This window comes from Protobothrops mucrosquamatus, unplaced genomic scaffold (assembly GCF_001527695.2).
Source record: "Protobothrops mucrosquamatus isolate PMUCROS unplaced genomic scaffold, P.Mucros_1.0 scaffold1179, whole genome shotgun sequence".
Classification (NCBI taxonomy): domain Eukaryota; kingdom Metazoa; phylum Chordata; class Lepidosauria; order Squamata; family Viperidae; genus Protobothrops; species Protobothrops mucrosquamatus.
In genome coordinates, this window is record NW_015387392.1 from 197,469 (window position 1) to 214,980 (window position 17,512).

General features: G+C 44.7%; 2 protein-coding genes across 3 annotated transcripts; one reads left to right on the top strand and one right to left on the bottom strand.

Moving 5' to 3' along the window:
• PMS2 (PMS1 homolog 2, mismatch repair system component) lies at positions 1-10,395 on the bottom strand. The gene is made up of 15 exons (XM_029285009.1): positions 10,379-10,395; positions 9,359-9,492; positions 9,152-9,238; positions 8,388-8,490; positions 7,224-7,407; positions 6,714-6,881; positions 6,209-6,306; positions 5,546-5,645; positions 5,189-5,273; positions 4,831-4,983; positions 3,077-3,926; positions 2,288-2,455; positions 1,795-1,895; positions 1,251-1,420; positions 1-541 (listed from the first exon to the last, which is right to left on the bottom strand). Exons 1-15 carry the CDS (start codon positions 10,393-10,395, stop codon positions 398-400), a joined length of 2,562 nt encoding a protein of 853 aa, XP_029140842.1. The 3' UTR covers positions 1-397.
• A 1,018-nt stretch (positions 10,396-11,413) lies between these two features.
• AIMP2 (aminoacyl tRNA synthetase complex interacting multifunctional protein 2) lies at positions 11,414-17,495 on the top strand. 2 transcript variants are annotated; one of them, XM_015820777.1, is made up of 4 exons: positions 11,414-11,458; positions 12,977-13,183; positions 13,644-13,875; positions 16,975-17,495. In XM_015820777.1, exons 1-4 carry the CDS (start codon positions 11,444-11,446, stop codon positions 17,358-17,360), a joined length of 840 nt encoding a protein of 279 aa, XP_015676263.1. In that variant the 5' UTR covers positions 11,414-11,443; the 3' UTR covers positions 17,361-17,495. The 2 variants fall into 2 exon arrangements, with proteins under 2 accessions (XP_015676263.1, XP_029140843.1); XM_029285010.1 differs by lacking the exons at positions 11,414-11,458; positions 12,977-13,183; positions 13,644-13,875 and adding exons at positions 15,088-15,303; positions 15,764-15,995.
• Positions 17,496-17,512: the final 17 nt, after the last annotated feature.

Here is a 17,512-nt window from a genome sequence, read left to right on the forward strand (position 1 = left end):
ATAAAAATCTTTATTTACAAAATGGATCTGGTCTAAAGCAGGAAGTCATCCAAAGAGCCTACTATGTACATTTAATTCTTACTGTCCAGAGGAAATCAATAAAAGGGACAGAAAGCCAATATTTATACAAAGGTAGCAATAAAACCAGTCCTGTTTTCTGGCTGCTTTTTCAACAAAAATGTGAAAAAGTCTTCTTTCAGAGGGCAGAGGATGGAAAGTTATCGTGTCTATATGAACCAAACCCGTTTGAGAAAGAAAGAGGGAGAGAGAAAAAAAACACATTCTTCTTTTGCAACACAAAACCATGATTTCAGCTTCTGGTCCAGCAAAACCGAGAGCTCCGATGCAAACTAGATCATGGTTTGCATTCCACAATAAAATAAGTGCTAGTAGCCTGTCACTCTTGTGTGATGAGGTCCAGGTTGGCTAAATGTCGTATGGTGGGCCTGCCGTGCGGACAGTTCCAAGGATGCTCAATTTCACCCATGTGAGTAATCAGCTTCTTCATTTCACCGGCCGTGAGTGCGGTTCCAATCATCACCTGTAACAGGAGCAAAGTTGAAAGTTCAACATCCATTCCTTTTAGCTCATCTGCTCCCTTGTTCCTTGAAATAACCCCACTCAGGATCCTTTTCACGGAGGGTTTCTAGAGCAGGGCTCCCCAATCTCTGGGCCAGGGCCCACTAGTGGGCTGTGAGATGTTTGCCACCAGGCCACGGAAATGGGCAAGCGAGCACTCGTACATCTTCGCCTGCAGGAGGAACGGGCGAGCGCGTGCACGCCTGCTCCATTTGCGTGAGTGGTGGGCCCGCCTGCATGCCGCTTGTGTAAATGGAGCTGCGTGCGCGTGTGAGTGCTTGCCAGCCGCTTGCGCAGAACCATCCCTCCCCGTCCCCCTCACACCGGCCTTGAAAGCTGGAAAGGTTGGGGAACTCTGGGACATGCACAATGAAGAGGGATAGACAGTCGAGTTCGTTTAGTGACATTCAGCATGGAAAAAATGACCGTTCGGAGTTACAACGGCATTGAAAAAAAATGACATAGGACTGTTTTTCACACTTACAGCCCTTGCAGCATCCCCAAGGTCACGTGATCAAAATTCAGGCGCTTGGCAACTGATTCATATTTATGACAGTTGCAGTGTTCTGGGATCATGTGATCCCTTTTGCGACCTTTTGGCAAGCAAAGCCAGATTCACATCCCTCCCTCCCTCCCTCCAAGCTCAAGTCTGCAGTACTTGCTATACTTACAGATTTTCGACAGGCTCTAGAAGCAAACATTTGCCTCACTCTGGATGGCCTACACATGATTCCCGGAGAATCGCTTAACATGAAGATTAATTCTTCTATGTCTTGAGGACCGAATGTCCAGTTTTTGCTGGTTGGTAAAGATATGAGCTTCGCTCTCTGAGTTACAGGAGCTGAAAGGTTTTCAAAATAACATCACTGTCACAGTCTCTTTACACTGAGATAATATTTCAACATATTATCCACCCAACCCAGCCCAACTGCTCATGTAATAATTGTCACTTGGGAGCTAAATCTTGAAGGTTAAGTTTTAAACTGAGTGTATTTTTTTTCCCCCGCAGGAAAAGAATATCCGATTGAACTCCAATTTCAAAGCGGTTAAAAGATCACTCTTTCAGACAGATTTAAAACGGAATTGTTTGGCGTGCTAATTTTTCCCATTTGAATTACTGGAAAGATGTTTCGGACTTCCAAAGCAGAGACGATCACTTTCTCCCCATTTCCTTTTACAAAAGCTAGGAGAGATGGTAGGTAGGATAGAACTCACCATTTTCATCCACCACAAAATCAAATCCATTTTTTTGGAAAATCTCCAGATTATCCATCAAGATACTTTCACTCACAGCCGTTAAATTAAGATTTTGAGGCCTGAAAAAGTGGGGCACCGAAAAAAGAAAACAACCACCGTTAAATCTGAAAGCAGCCCTTGTGGAACTGTGTGTATTGTGTGTATGTATATATGTATAAGATAGACAGTGTGTGTGTAGACAGAGTGTGTCAATAGATATATGGATGGATGGATAGACAGACTGACAGAGAAGTAGGTAGGTAGCATGTGTGTGTGTGTAGATAGATAGGCTGTGTGTGTGGATAGATAGATAGATAGATAGATAGATAGATAGATAGATAGATAGATAGATAGATAGATAGATAGATAGATAGATAGATAGATAGATAGATGATAGATTTTCTGTGTGTGTATGTTCTGTGTGTTTGCTTGTTCAGGAAACCCCCAGAAAAAGTGGGGAGAACAGACTTACTTGATGAGCTTCTGCCCCTGCAGGGTGGTGTGCTCTTGCAACATCTCAAAGTTGTATTTTTCATCGGTAGCGTGCTGATCAATGATAAAGAGGTCCGATTTCAGCTTGGCGATGATAAATCCCAGATTAAACTGGCCAACTATATCCATTTTAGCAAACATCTCTTTGCTGTATGCATAGGGAGAAACACAAGAGATACGTGGACTGTCAGACCTGCCTGCTCTTTACAGCCTGGTTTTTCAATTCTCGAATCCAGAACTCTTAATATCCTCACGGAGGTAACCCGTCATCAATACTTTGCTACACAAATATGGCTAATTTAACCCTCAGGTCGAAGGCCGGATTGTGCTTTCTTGCATTTACACACACACACACAATAGCAAGAAGAAGCTACGTCAATGGGGGAAGCTGGATCTGCTTAAGGATCGAGGTGATTCGCTTAACAACAATGGCACGAAAAGTAATCAAGGATAGAAGCAACCTAGAACTAACAAATTTCCTAATAGTGAGAACAATTAACCAGTGGAACAGCTTGCCACCAGAAGTTGTGGGTGCTTCATGAAGGAGCACTGGAGGTTTTCAAGAAAAGACTAGACAACCATTTGGGACTGGACAGCCATCTTCTGTCTGAAATGGCATAGGGTTTCCTGCTTGAGCAGGGGGTTGGACTAGAGGACCTCCAGGGTCCCTTCCAGCTCTATTCTGACTGAAACATACAAACTTAGCATCGGTTAATAACATTTCTGAGAGCGCTTCTCTTCTCTGGCAAAGACAGACGAGCTGCAATACCTGATTTCCTTTCTTAACTCGTCCTCCGCCATTTTGTTTTCTTCCGGGCTAATCTTTGCCCTAAACTTTCTGAATTTCAGCATTTCTCCGTCCGTCTCCTGGCGCTTTATTTGCCTCCGGATTCGGTCCGCCAAGGTGCTCCAAGAGACGGCTAAAGGCACCGTCCTCTTTTCCATTTTTACCGGGATGTCGTACAAGGGTTGCGAATCCTGCTCGGCTGTTCTCTCCGAGAAGTTGGGGGAAACAGCTTGATGGATCTTAAAACGTTTTGCCTTGGGAGAGAAAATGGCTGGCTGAGAGAAGCTATTATCTTCTTTGCCCTGGTTTGGTTCGGAGGGCCAGAAAACCCCGCTAGATCCACCGTCGCTGCTCTGAATTCCTCCGCTAAAAACACGGGGTTCTCCTTTGGGAGAACCCGCCGTGCTTTCAGCTCTAAAACAGACCCCCATCTCTGGGGTGCCAAAACCGCCATCTGACTCGGCGGAGACGCTCCCCACACCAGAATCCGTATCTTCGGTTGAGTTCTCCAACTTCCTGCCTGCAAGCCAGGATTTCCTGGAAATGACCTCATTCCCGTCTTCGGATGCCTTGCCAGGCATGGTTTTCTTTCGGGGAGAGGCTGAAAAACCAGCAAACATCTGGCGTAGTCCTAAATTGGGGGGCCTCTCTTTCGGTGGGGCTTTCTCGCTGTCTTGAAAAGCCGATGTTTTCCCGCGAGAAAAGGACTCCTTCAGACGAGCAACGGCGAGGTTTATTCTGGATGCCTCGTTCCGATCTGGAGGCGAAGGGCTGGTGGATGTTCCCAAGGGAGATGCTTCCCTCTCGTTTCGGGGAACGCTTTTCAAGTTCCCTGCAAAAAAAAAAAAGGTATGAAGAGAGAACCGTTGCGATCTTCTTAGTACATCTGTTGCTAAGTGAGCCCCTCGTCACGTGAATTTTCCCCTATGTTATGACCTTTCTTCCCACCGTTCTTAAGTAAATGACTGCACTAGTTTATTTATTTAATGAATTTGAACTTCCCCCGTTGACTTTACCGGTCAGAAGGAAAACAAAAGGGGGATCACGTGATCCCGGGACACTGCGACCGTCATAAATATGAACCAGTTGTCAAGTGTCTGAATTTTGATCACGTGACCCTGGGGATGCTGCAAAGGTCCTAAGTGTGAAAAACGGTCATAGGTCACTAAATGGACATTTGTAAGTTGACTACCTATACAACAACAAAGAAAATATAAAAGCGTCATTAAAAAAAAAATCATAAAATTCTGTCCTACTCTGCTCTGTATGGAATGGATCATAAACTTCCAGCTAGCTCAGGTGTCTTCAGATGTGGCCCTTTTATGACTGGTGGACTTCAACTCCCAGAATTCCTCAGCCAGCAATGCTGGCTGAGGAATTCTGGGAGTTGAAGTCCACCAGTCATAAAAGGGCCACGTTTGAAGACCTCTGCTTTGGATAGTTCCTATTCCACAGATCCTCTAAGGCAGGCTGAGGAATTCTGGGAGTTGAAGTCCACCAGTCATAAAAGGGCCACGTTTGAAGACCCCTGCTTTGGATAGTTCCTATTCCACAGATCCTCTAAGGCAGGCTGAGGAATTCTGGGAATTGAAGTCCACCAGTCATAAAAGGGCCACATCTGAAGACCCCTGAGCTAGCTGATAGGGGAAAATCTGAGCTCTTGTTATCTGACTGTCTGAAAAGACGCAGGTAAAAATGCAAATAGGTTTTGCTTAAATAGCGACTTGATTTCTTACCTTCAAGATCGATCAGCTTTTGATTGACGACCAGTTTATTAACGTCAGTGCCAAACATCCCCATCAAGGATGTTTTTAGGATTGCTAATAAAAGCTTCTCTTCTTGAAGCAAGATCTGCCTTTTATCTGGAGTTACGTTGACGTCCACACATCCTGAAATCAAAACGTTTCACCATTCTTTAGATATTTTTCTCTTGCTTCGCAGCTAACGAATGGACTCCACCCCTGAGGCTCATTATGACAATTTTGTAGTCCTTATCAGAAAAGTATGGTAATAATTAAGTGGGCCCATTATCATAATTTATGGGCCCATTATCATAATTTACAAAAAGATGGGCTAACAATTGATAAAACTCACCAGATTCTGCACAGATGTTAAGAACAATAAATGGATATTGGTGCCTATTATACATATGATAGACTTCATTCACAAGTCTGGAAACCTGTTCAGAAAAGGAAAAATAAGAACGTCAGTTGAATTTGGTTGGGATTTAAAAAGATCTAAAGCAGTGTGATTTAGTCACCTTTTGAAGTTACAACAGCACTGAAAAAAAAGGACTTATAATTGTTTTTCACACTTGGGATTCGAAAATGGAGGATTATGCGTACAGCCACAAGAGCAGAATCAAAAGGGAGTCGGAAAGCCAGAGAGAAATTTTTAATGTCAATTTAAAATTGAGAATTTACCTCTGCAAGGGAAAAAAAACACACATACCTTTCCTGGGTCACACGGCCGCTGGTTAATGAAAAAGAACTGCCTATCCGTTGTGCTCCTTCCATCGCCGTGATTGGACTGCGAAACGAATCCTGAGATGCTGTTTAAAAAGAACATTGTCGAGAAGAGAATCCCACAAAAACAAAGCAGACCAAAAAATCACTTGACGTATTTAAAAAAAGGATCTAAACGAACTTCCGGAAAATCTCCCCTTCAACTTATGACCATAATGGAACGTTCTCGATATGGTTGCAAGTTGTGTCGGTCGTAAAGGGGTGTGTGTGTGTGTGTGTGTCATCACATGACTGACCTGATTTGACACAAACGCCGTAAATTGTGGTTGTGTGACTACAGGACACCGGAAATAGCCGTAAATTCCGGCCAGTTGCTGAAGTATGATCTATGACATGGGGGTGGGGGCCTGGCCATCAGAACCAGGTCATAAGTACCTTTGGGGAGGGGGGGGTCTCTCGTAATTTCAAAATGGTCGCTAAGCAACTGGTTGTAAAATGAAGATTACCTGTATTGTTCTTTTGGGGGTTTTATATGTTGCATATATGTTGTCCTTGGCAGCGCTGGGTCTCTGGTTTTTAAGCCCCCCTCCCCAAAAAAACAAACAGAAAAAAGTTCCAGGAAAAAAAATCTTTCCAATTTTTAACTTACGTATAAAGCTTGGTGGGCAGAGCAGAAACGTTCAAGCCGTATTCTTCACAGGTTTCTCCGCTCGGGGGCAGTTGTACAAAGGGAATCAGGGTTTGTACCTAGGAACAAAATAACAAGCTATACTAGTGAAATGGAATTCCCAGCTGCTCAAATTTGCAAACCATCATGCCCCATGCCAGAGTCACACCAACCACATTATGAGGGGTCCTTGGTGCTCTCTGAGCTTGGTGGTTTTCTTGCAGACATTTCATTAACCATACTAGGTAACATCATCAATGCGAGAAGGAGAAAGAGGAGGAGGAGGAGGAGGAGGAGGAGGAGGAGGAGGAGGAGGAGGAGGAGGAGGAAGAGGATGATGATGATTGTGTGGTCCTCTGAGCTTGGTGGCTTTCTTGCAGACATTTCATCACCCAAACTAGGTAACATCATCAATGCGAGGAGGAGGAGGAGGAGGAGGACGACGAGGAGGAGGAGGAGAATTATGGGGTCACCAATCTTTTCTTACCTGCTTGTGTCCAAATATGGCACCAATGTTTTCTTTTAAAGTAGAACTTCCACTGGTGCTCACCACAGCCTGCTTCTTCCCTTGACCAACTTGATTGGTGCAATTAATTCGAACCCCAGTGCAAATGATGCAGTACGCTTGCAGTATCTGAACCATTTTGGCAAACTCCTTGGGGTGTGTAAAAGAAAAAAAAAAGTTACACTCCTTTGGGCGTGTGTGAGAGAGAAAAAAAGATTATTCAATCAGATCTTTATTACGATCAAAGGCCAGCACATATTTGATAGTGAAACCATTATTACAAAGAATTTAGGATGACGAGAAGAAGTCTACATTATGCATGTAGGCCGAAAGTCCCGATTTAAATATAAATTTATATTTAATTAATTTACATCTCAGAAAGGGCTGGTAATGCTTTATTTTAAGCCTGTGGGGCTTGCCCTTGCTTTCGGTTCCCCAGGAAGGGACTTCTTTCTTCCTGCCAGTGTTAAAAACAAGGCAGCTGGTTCCTACCTTCTTTATGTTACGCTGAAATTCTTTGTGTCGGACCGGCAAAGTACAAAACAGCTGCTGGAGGCTGACAGTAGTCCCCTGTGGCCGAGAGACAGGGACTCTCTGGGTGATCTTCCCGCTGTGATCAAACGCCAGCCGTGTCCCAATACTGGCCGACTTGTGACAAGTGACAATGGAAACCTTGCTGAGCAAAAGATTGCAATCGTTTTCATGGTTAATAAGGAAACTCAGAGGCAAGGAAGGACTTACATCACCCAAGCGGTGCTAGGACAGCTAGAACTCTGAGGATCCGGTCATAACCACCCTTGGTTCAGCAGCGTCATAACTCCAGACGGTGGCTGAATGGTTATAAGTAGAGAACTATCTGTATAATCATTACTTGCATAAATGTCTATGGAGATTCTCCGTCATCCAGGTTAGGGTTGTCCCAAAGGTGCTTTTTCAAGAGGCAACTGGACTTTCTTGAAGAAAGTCTTGAAAAAGCACCTTTGGGACATCACTCACATAGTGCTATGTGTATGCTTTTTTGCTAGTCAAAGAACAAAGTGAAGGCATTACATTAGATTGTAACGGATACATAATTTATTTAAGAAAATGTATATGGCCGCCCAGTTCACTCTCAGTGCGTCTGGGTGGCTTACAAGGATTACAAAACATTTTAAACTCAATATAAAAACAATAAAAAGCAATAACTTTCTACCCTCCTGACAACAACCATCAAATATCTTTTCGCGTAGGCATAAACACGGCCTAACTGGAGGCTACCACTCTCAAAAAGGGCAAGGCCAACTCAAAAATTAAATTATTTAAATAGGAAGGAATATCTAGTGACTACGAAGAGTTCACGCTGGGGGAAAGTCCCCCCCCCATGTTTGTAAAAATTCATAAATTCCCTTTTCTATACCCACACCCAAAGCCTGCTCTTGCCACCAAAGTGCACGCTGAGAATGAAGCAGCCTAAATTTGCACACGCTTATCTTGGTCTCGGTCACACTGAGGATTTTAACCTCCGAATTGGACAAATCGCTCCATAGAAGCAGAGATGGAAGCTGGAATCTGTACAATGGTTTTTTTTCTCTCTTGGTCCTCTTTCCTGGCTGAAGCCAGCATAAGACTCGCCAACTTTTTTAGCTAGTACGCTTCCCACGTGGAGAAGCTTCTTACCTTAACGCACACAAAGAGCTCAGAGCTTCACCTCGGAAGCCGAATGTTTCCACGTTGATGAGATCAGAGAATTCTTGGATCTTGGAAGTATAATGCTTCAGTGCTGGAAGAGATATTTAACAGAGGTAAGAAGAGGATGGTCCAGGAGACAGGGTTTCTCTAGGCTAGCCCCCACATTATGGGTTAGGTTGATGCCAAGGGTTCATTGTCTTCCACTTGTTTTTCTGGCAATGCAGAAAGCTCCCTGCTCAAGCAGGAGAACCTATACCATTTCAGACAGGTGAATGTCTACTCTAGTCTCTTCTTAAAAATCTCCAATGATGGAGCACCCACAATTTCTGGAGGCAAGGAGTTCCACTGGTTAATTGTCCCCACTGTCAGGAAGTTTCTCCTCAGTTCCAGATTGCTTCTCTCTTTGATCAGTTTCCATCTGGTGCTTTGGTGAACAACCTGGCCCCTCTGCCTTGTGGCAGCCCCTCAGATACTGGAACATTGTTATCATGTCTCCCCTGTTTCTTCTTTTCTTTAGGCTAGCCAAACCCAAGTCCCGTAGCCATTCTTCGTATATCTTAGTCTCCGGGCCTTGGATCATCTTAGTTGCTCTTCTCTGAATTTTTTCCAAACTCTCAACATCTTTTTTGTGATATGGTGAGCAAAACTGGCTGCAGTATTACTAGGTGTGGTCTCACTAGGCTAGGGCTTTATAAAGTGGTAATATAAAGCGGTAAATAAATACTAAACATTAACACAGAAATACAGCATACTCAAGCCTGCAAAGTTTTCGTCTTCTACGCCACAACCATTATCAGATACTTCAATAAGATCCGCTCCATAATCTTTAAGCTTCACTTCTACAAATGATACAAAGGAAGAAGGAAGATTAAATCTCTTTCATTTCCTGCCTCCTTCCCTCCAAATGTCAACAAGTAATAACAGCTGAGATCTAGCAACTTTAAAACAAGTTAACTTACCAACGTTAGTAGCGCCAGCATCTAGGCTGTTTTCCACCAGCTCTTTTACAGCGGTACATAGATTCAGCACCACTTGGCCTGAACAGATCTGATGAACTGATCTGCGATCAATTGGCTTGATGTTTTTTTCCACTCTTTAAAAAGGAAAAACAACAAAAGCTATTTGTTTTTATTACACTCAGAAAAACTTGCTTTGGTGGGTGGACAAAATATTCTCTCTTAAAATCAAATCAATAAATTCACTTTCCACTCTGAGCAATACTGCAGAAAAAAGTTGGCAGCCATTGGTCCAAAATGCTTCTTCTTTGTATATTATTCTTGGGTTGTTTTTTTTCAACCACATGTAAACCACCCAAGATGCCAGGAGTCGGACAGCATATAAATTTAATAATAAAATTAAATTTAGAAGAGTGAGTCCTATTTACAAGAACAGGAAGTCAGGCTTTATAGTTTGAATCAGTTTGGTCTAGCACAGGGGTCTTCAAACTTGGCCCTTTTATGACTTGTGGACTTCAACTCCCAGAATTCCTCAGCCAGGAATATTAAAATAAAGCAATGCAATGCAATAAATACACACACTGAAATTCCATTCCAAATAAAATAAAATAAAATAAAATAATAAAAAAATAAAACGATGCAACGTAATACATACTCTGAAATTCTTTTCCAATTCAAATAATAAAACATAGAAGTGATGCAATGCAATAAATACACTTAGGCTGAAATTCCATTCCAATTAAAATAAAATAAAAGATAAAATAAAATAACGCAATGCAATGCAATAAATACACTGAAATTCCATTCCAATTAAAATAAAATGATAGAATAAAATAAAGCAATGCGATGCAATAAATACACACACTGAAATTCCATTCCAATTAAGATAAAATAAAAGATATAATAAAATAAAGCAAATGCAATGCAATGCAATAAATACACACACTGAAACTCCGTTCCAATTAAAACGACCATAAAATTAAATAATAAAATGAAGCAATGCAACGCAATAAATACACTTACCCTGGAGTAAATTCCATTGTGTTGGGTGATGCCATTAACCCTTTGCTGCCTGCTCACTTTTCAAACGAAGTATGCAAATAGTATGCAAATCAGCCTAAAGGGGCGGTCCGGCTCCTTCCCGCCCATTTTCCGTCAGTCGATCAAAAGGAAGGGAACCGCGGACCGGGCCGGGCTCCAGGCGAGGCCTCGCCTCCCTTCGAGCCCGCAGCCGAGGCTCTCCGCTTCTTCCCGGGCGAGGCAAGCTCGCTTCCTTCATCGCATCCCTCCACTTCCCCAGGCTCGCGATGTCTTCTGGGTAGAATTCTTTTCCTCCAATCATCCCGTCGGAGCTTTCTGATTGGTCCATCCACGCACCAATCGGGGAGGGGAAGAGAGTTAAAAAAAGAAAGTGGAGCCGAATCTTAGCAAAGCTTATCATAGGGGAGGGGAATCGGTGTGGTCAACCACCACTTCGGGTACGCCATGGAATCCAAGCCTCCAGATCCTGAAATATACAAAGCGGCGTTTCTCAAGCAAATTTTCCTTCCTTCTTTGTTTGTCCTCTGGAGCTGCGTTCACACGAAACGCTGACCCGGTTTGCTGAATTCACCCGTTTCATGAGCTGCGCTAGATCACGCTGAACATCAGCTTCCCCAGTAGCTCAGAGCCCTCCACCTGCTGGGAGAGGAAGCAAAGTTAAGCCTAGCAGGGGGCGTAGAGGCGACCGCTCAGCCTGCCTCGCGGGATCCAAAGAAACGCATTTGGGTAGAAGACCCTCTTCCTCGCAAGAGGAGAGAGACTTCGCTTTTTAACCCGAAGTCTACGGTCAGGGCCGCTTCACCCGTCTTCTACACCCCTCCCTTCGGAGCTTGCATCAGATCGCGGCGAAGCTTGCACGCGGGCCGACTCGGAAGCCCCGCCTCTTTCGGCCGGCGGGAGCCGCCAATCGCCTTCGCGGCCGTGGCCAGGCGGCCAATGGGAGGCGCGACGGGCGGGGCGGCAGGCGGGGCTCCTCCAATGGGAGGCGGGGGCGGCGCCGGCGCGTCAGTCGGCCGTGGCGTGAGGAGAAGCGGCGGGTCGGCCGCGATGCCGATGTACAAGGTGAGGCCCTTTCAGGACGGCGCCGGCCCGGCGGTCCTGGCCCAGCACCTCCCCACCTGCATGTACCGCATGCGCTGCGCCCACCGCGAGGCCGGCGGGCCCCCCGGCCTTGCCTCCTCACCGCCGCCGCCGCCGCCTCAGCAGGTAGGAGCCGCTCGGCCCTGCGGCGCCTCACTTGGCCGCTTCTCCCTGGCCCCGAGACCGCCCGGGAAGGCTTTCACCTTCGGACTAGCGCTCCCATCCTCCCCAGGCCCCGTTTTCCGCCCCAGGCCACTCCCCCTTCGGACTACAATGCCCATCCTCCCCAGCCCCAAGCCACTCTCCCTTAGATTGCAATGCCCATCCTCCCCAGCCCCCGCTTTCCGCCCCAAGCCGCTCCCCCTCCGGACTACAATCCCCATCCTCCCGAGCCCCCGTTTTTTGCTCTGTCCCAAGCCACTCCCCCTTGGATTGCAGTGCCCATCCTCCCCAGCCCCCGTTTTCCGCCCCAAGCCGCTCTCCCTTCCCCAGCCCCCATTTTCCGTCCCGACCCAATCCTATTCGGACTACAATCCCCATTCTTCCCACCTCCGCTTTTCTCCCTGCCCGAAGCCACTCCTCTTTGGGACTATAATTCCCATCATCCCCCACCCTGCGCTGCTGAAGGTTGCCCGGCTCCAAGTCCCATCAGCCCCAGCCCAGGCTGGTGGAAGGGCAGCCTTCCTCAGAGACCCATTGGGGCCCCACACAGGCTGGGGTAAGAGAAGGGACTCCCTTCCCCCTCCCCTCTGAGCGCTTGGATCCCGATCTGGCTGCTTTCCTTTCACTTCCACTTTCTTTCAGGAACACATTTGCAATGATTGATTGCCTGTGTGTATTCGTGATGGTATCAAATGTGTATTAAAAATTATTCACAGTATTAATGCAAAGTGACTATGTAGCTTACAGTGAGAATCAAACGCTAGGGAGAGCCTTGGAATTTTGGAGAAGCTTTAAAAGTTTAAATAAATCCATTGAGGGGGTCCTTGGTGCTCTCTGAGCTTGGTTGTTTCCTTGCAGACATTTCATTACTCAAACTAGGTAAGATCAACAGTGCTAGTGATGTTACCTGCTAGTGAGGTTACTAGCACTGATGACGTTACCTAGTTTGGTAATGAAACTAGGTAACGTCAAGAAAACAAGCAAGCTCAGAGAGCACCGAGGACCGTTCCTTTCAACCCTGAGCTATAAATATTTTCTTTTATTGGTACTGGACTTTATTGAAACCCATTGAACATCAGTGCAGCTCCTCCTTGAGGGAGATGGGCAGTCTAGAAACAGATAGATAGACAGACAGACAGACAGACAGACAGACAGACTAGATGGATGGATGGATGGATGGATGGATGGATGGATAGATAGAAGATAGATAGATAGATTAGATAGATGATAGATAGATAGATAGATAGAACGAACGTAAAAAGGGACATCCAGAATACCTGGTTTTGTTCTGACACAATACAAAACAACGAAGTAAAGGCTAACTTAATTTTCGTTCAGGATGAAGTTGATCCAACACTCCAGGCTCTTGAATTCCGCCAGGAAGAGATCTTGAAACGTTTGTATGAATTGAAAGCTGCTGTGGATGGCCTCTCAAAAATGATCCAGACACCAGATGCAGACTTCGATGCCACTAACATAATTCAAACAGATGACCATGTTTCTCTAACTGTCAGCTCTGCAGAACTTGATAGTCTGCTTGGGAAGGCAAGTTGGATTCATATTTCATATTCTAACTTGCTATGCTTTTATAGGTGTTCAAATGTAGTGGCGCATAATGTGCAATTAATTTCCAAGTATGACCTAAATCCAGATCCAGTTCACCATCTGGTTTAGGATGGAGATCCATGTTTTTTCTAGGCATGGGCTCTATTCTTGTAACGTGCTTAGAGGTCTAGTGTTTTTCAGCTCTCAGCTGACATATGTATGGTCTGTTTCATCTTTTGTCACCTATGAGAGCCACTTCTGTCATCCCATTTCTTCTCCACAGCTAGTTTAAGCAGCGTGGAAGACGAATAGGCAGCGTAGAACTGCAGTGCTGTTAATCTATGGAAGGATACAGTGCTAAAAAAACCCCTTCAGTATATTAACTATGATAGGTGGGAAAGCTTTAGACAAATGGAAATCTTTTGAGTAGTTGACTGAAGTCAAGTTTGTTTTAAAGCAGGATTACGGTGGCCTGAAGGATATTGTCATCAATGCGAGCCCCTCTTTCCCTCCACTGTCGTTGTTAATTCTTCACAGTTTTCTGTGTGAGAAGTACAAGATCCTTTCAACGGTTCACACACACTCATCCGTGAAAAACGTGCCAGAAAAGCTCCTCAAATGCTTTGGTGAGCAGGCAAAGAAACAATCGCGCCACGAATACCAGCTGGGCGTTACTTTAATTTGGAAAGATGGTAAGTCCACGTGGGCTTATTAACGGCGGCTCGCAGAGTNTTTTCGGACTACAATCCCCATCGCCCCCCACCCACCCCCGCCACTTCTTTCGAGTTTGCTTTCAATTGTTCTGGCGCTCCTGAAGGTTGCCTGGCTCCAAGTCCCATCAGCCCCAGCCCAGGCTGGTGGAAGTTGTAGTTCGAGAGCTTTGGAGGGGCGGCCTTCCTCAGAGACCCATTGGGGCCCCACACAGGCTGGGGTAAGAGAAGGGACTCCCTTCCCCCTCCCCTCTGAGCGCTTGGATCCCGATCTGGCTGCCTTCCTTTCACTTCCACTTTCTTTCAGGAACACATTTGCAATGATTGATTGCCTGTGTGTATTCGTGATGGTATCAAATGTGTATTAAAAATTATTCAGAGTATTAATGCAAAGTGACTTTGTAGCTTACAGTGAGAATCAAACGCCCGGGAGAGCCTTGGAATTTTGGAGAAGCTTTAAATAAACCCATTGAGGGGGTCCTTGGTGCTCTCTGAGCTTGGTTGTTTCCTTGCAGACATTTCATTACTCAAACTAGGTAAGATCAACAGTGCTAGTGAGGTTATTAGCACTGATGACGTTACCTAGTTTGGTAATGAAACTAGGTAACGCCAAGAAAACAAGCAAGCTCAGAGAGCACCGAGGACCGCTCCTTTCAACCCTGAGCTATAAATATTCTCTTTTATTGGTACTGGACTTTATTGAAACCCATTGAATATCAGTGCAGCTCCTCCTTGAGGGAGATGGGCAGTCTAGAAACAGATAGATAGATAGATAGATAGATAGATAGATAGATAGATAGATAGATAGATAGACAGACAGACAGACAGACAGACAGACAGACAGACAGACAGACAGACAGACAGACAGACAGACAGACAGACAGACTAGACAGACAGACAGACAAGATAGATAGATAGATAGACAGACAGACAGACAAGATAGATAGACAGACAGACAGACAAGATAGATAGATAGATAGATAGATAGATAGATAGATAGATAGATAGATAGATAGATAGATAGATAGATAGATAATGGTTTTAATATGGACATACCCAGGGATCACATTTTTAATATAATTATTAATAGATAGATAGATAAAGATAAATAAATTGCACATAAAAAGGGACATCCGGAATACCTGGTTTTGTTCTGATACAATACAAAACAACGAAGTAAAGGCTAACTTAATTTTCGTTCAGGATGAAGTTGATCCAACACTCCAGGCTCTTGAATTCCGCCAGGAAGAGATCTTGAAACGTTTGTATGAATTGAAAGCTGCTGTGGATGGCCTCTCAAAAATGATCCAGACACCAGATGCAGACTTCGATGCCACTAACATAATTCAAACAGATGACCATGTTTCTCTAACTGTCAGCTCTGCAGAACTTGATAGTCTGCTTGGGAAGGCAAGTTGGAGTCATATTTCATATTCTAACTTGCTATGCTTTTATAGGTGTTCAAATGTAGTGGCGCATAATGTGCAATTAATTTCCAAGTATGACCTAAATCCAGATCCAGTTCACCATCTGGTTTAGGATGGAGATCCATGTTTTTTCTAGGCATGGGCTCTATTCTTGTAACGTGCTTAGAGGTCTAGTGTTTTTCAGCTCTCAGCTGACATATGTATGGTCTGTTTCATCTTTTGTCACCTATGAGAGCCACTTACATCCTCCCATTTCTTCTCCACAGCTAGTTTAAGCAGCGTGGAAGACGAATAGGCAGCGTAGAACTGCAGTGCTGTTAATCTATGGAAGGATACAGTGCTAAAAAAAACCCTTCAGTATATTAACTATGATAGGTGGGAAAGCTTTAGACAAATGGAAATCTTTTGAGTAGTTGACTGAAGTCAAGTTTGTTTTAAAGCAGGATTACGGTGGCCTGAAGGATATTGTCATCAATGCGAGCCCCTCTTTCCCTCCACTGTCGTTGTTAATTCTCCACAGTTTTCTGTGTGAGAAGTACAAGATCCTTTCAACGGTTCACACACACTCATCCGTGAAAAACGTGCCAGAAAAGCTCCTCAAATGCTTTGGTGAGCAGGCAAAGAAACAATCGCGCCACGAATACCAGCTGGGCGTTACTTTAATTTGGAAAGATGGTAAGTCCACGTGGGCTTATTAACGGCGGCTCGCAGAGTTAGCCCACAACACTTTTATTTTATTTATTAAATTAATAATAAGAGAATGGGTCTTCATTGGAGTAGGTTCTTTGGAGCTGGGTGGCTATATAAACTTTAAATAAGTCTGATGTAACATGGGTTTGTTGCTTGCTGTTCATTTTGGGGTATTTGTTATCTGCCGGGCAGTATGTTATGTGAGAAATCAGCTTGGCAACCATGAGACAGCATAAACATGTTGGAAAAAGAATGGTGAATACAGTAGTTCTCGACTTACGACCATTTTCCGCACTTACAACCATTGCAGCCTCTCCGTGGTCACATGATTTAAGTTCAGATGCTTGGCAACCGGTTCATATTTATGACGATTGTTACAGTGTCCTGGAGTCATATGATCCCCTTTTGTGACAGTGGAATGGAATGGAATAGAAATAAATAGGAATAGAATAGAATAGAAATACAGAATAGAATAGAAATATAGAATAGAATAGAAATACAGAATAGAATAGAAATACAGGATATAATAGAATAATGGGAATGGAATAGAATAGAAATATAGAATAGAATAGAAATACAATAGAAATACAGAATAGAATAAGAATAGAATAGAGCTGGAAGGGACCTTGGAGGTCTTCTAGTCCAACCCCCTGCTCAAGCAGGAGAACCTGTATCGTCTCAGACAGGTGGAATGTCCAGTCTCCTCTTAAAAATCTCCAGTGATGGAGCGCCCACAATTTCTGGGGGTAAGCTGTTCCACATCAGATTCATTTAACTGTGTTAAGAACTGCAGTGACTCACTGTGGCAAGAAAGGTCGTAAAATGGGGCAAAATTCACTTCACCAATCCTGCTCAGCAACATAAATTTTGGGCTTAATGGTGGTCGTAAGCCGAGGACTACCTGTATACGCCAGCTCTCCGAGCACCATCCGTATCTAATGCTCCCTTGGGATTATCCTTCCAGTGCCAAAACCCCAGATGAAGTTCAGCGTCCAAACCATGTGCCCCATTGAAGGCGAAGGGAGCATTGCTAGGTTCTTATTCTCCTTGCTCGGCGCAAAGCATAACGCGGTCACAGCGACTCTGATAGACAGCTGGGTCGACACCGCCCTCTTCCAACTCCAAGGGGGGAGCAATAAGGAAAAAGCAGCCGTTCTGCGGGGCATGAACGCAACCCTGGGCAAGACCTCCTGGCTGGTGGGCAACGAGTTGACGGTCGCAGATGTGGTGGCCTGGTGTGCCCTTCAGCAGACGGGGGGCACCGAGGACGTCCCGGCCCATGTGCAGAAATGGCTGCGGTCTTGTGAGAATCTGGCACCGTTTAACGCTGCTCTCAAGCTACTGAAGTGACTCTCTCTCCTGCGGGCAGGCAAGCACCTTCAACTCTTTCGACATCTCTGGCAATGAATCTTGAGAGGATGGTTGGATAAATCAGATTTGAGAAATAACCAAAGCTGTAATGCCAATAAAAGTTCATCAGAGTTGTCCTTTGTAAAGTGGTA

What these genes read in the sequence shown, in the direction of transcription:
- AIMP2 (XM_015820777.1), top strand. An exon ending in TTGATAGTCTGCTTGGGAAG is followed by an intron (nt 13,184 to 13,643) that starts GCAAGTTGGATT and finishes GTTTTAAAGCAG; the next exon opens with GATTACGGTGGCCTGAAGGA. An exon ending in TACTTTAATTTGGAAAGATG is followed by an intron (nt 13,876 to 16,974) that starts GTAAGTCCACGT and finishes TTATCCTTCCAG; the next exon opens with TGCCAAAACCCCAGATGAAG.
- PMS2 (XM_029285009.1), bottom strand. An exon ending in TAACATCTGTGCAGAATCTG is followed by an intron (nt 4,984 to 5,188) that starts GTGAGTTTTATC and finishes TTTTGATTTCAG; the next exon opens with GATGTGTGGACGTCAACGTA. An exon ending in GAGTTAAGAAAGGAAATCAG is followed by an intron (nt 2,456 to 3,076) that starts GTATTGCAGCTC and finishes CTATGCATACAG; the next exon opens with CAAAGAGATGTTTGCTAAAA.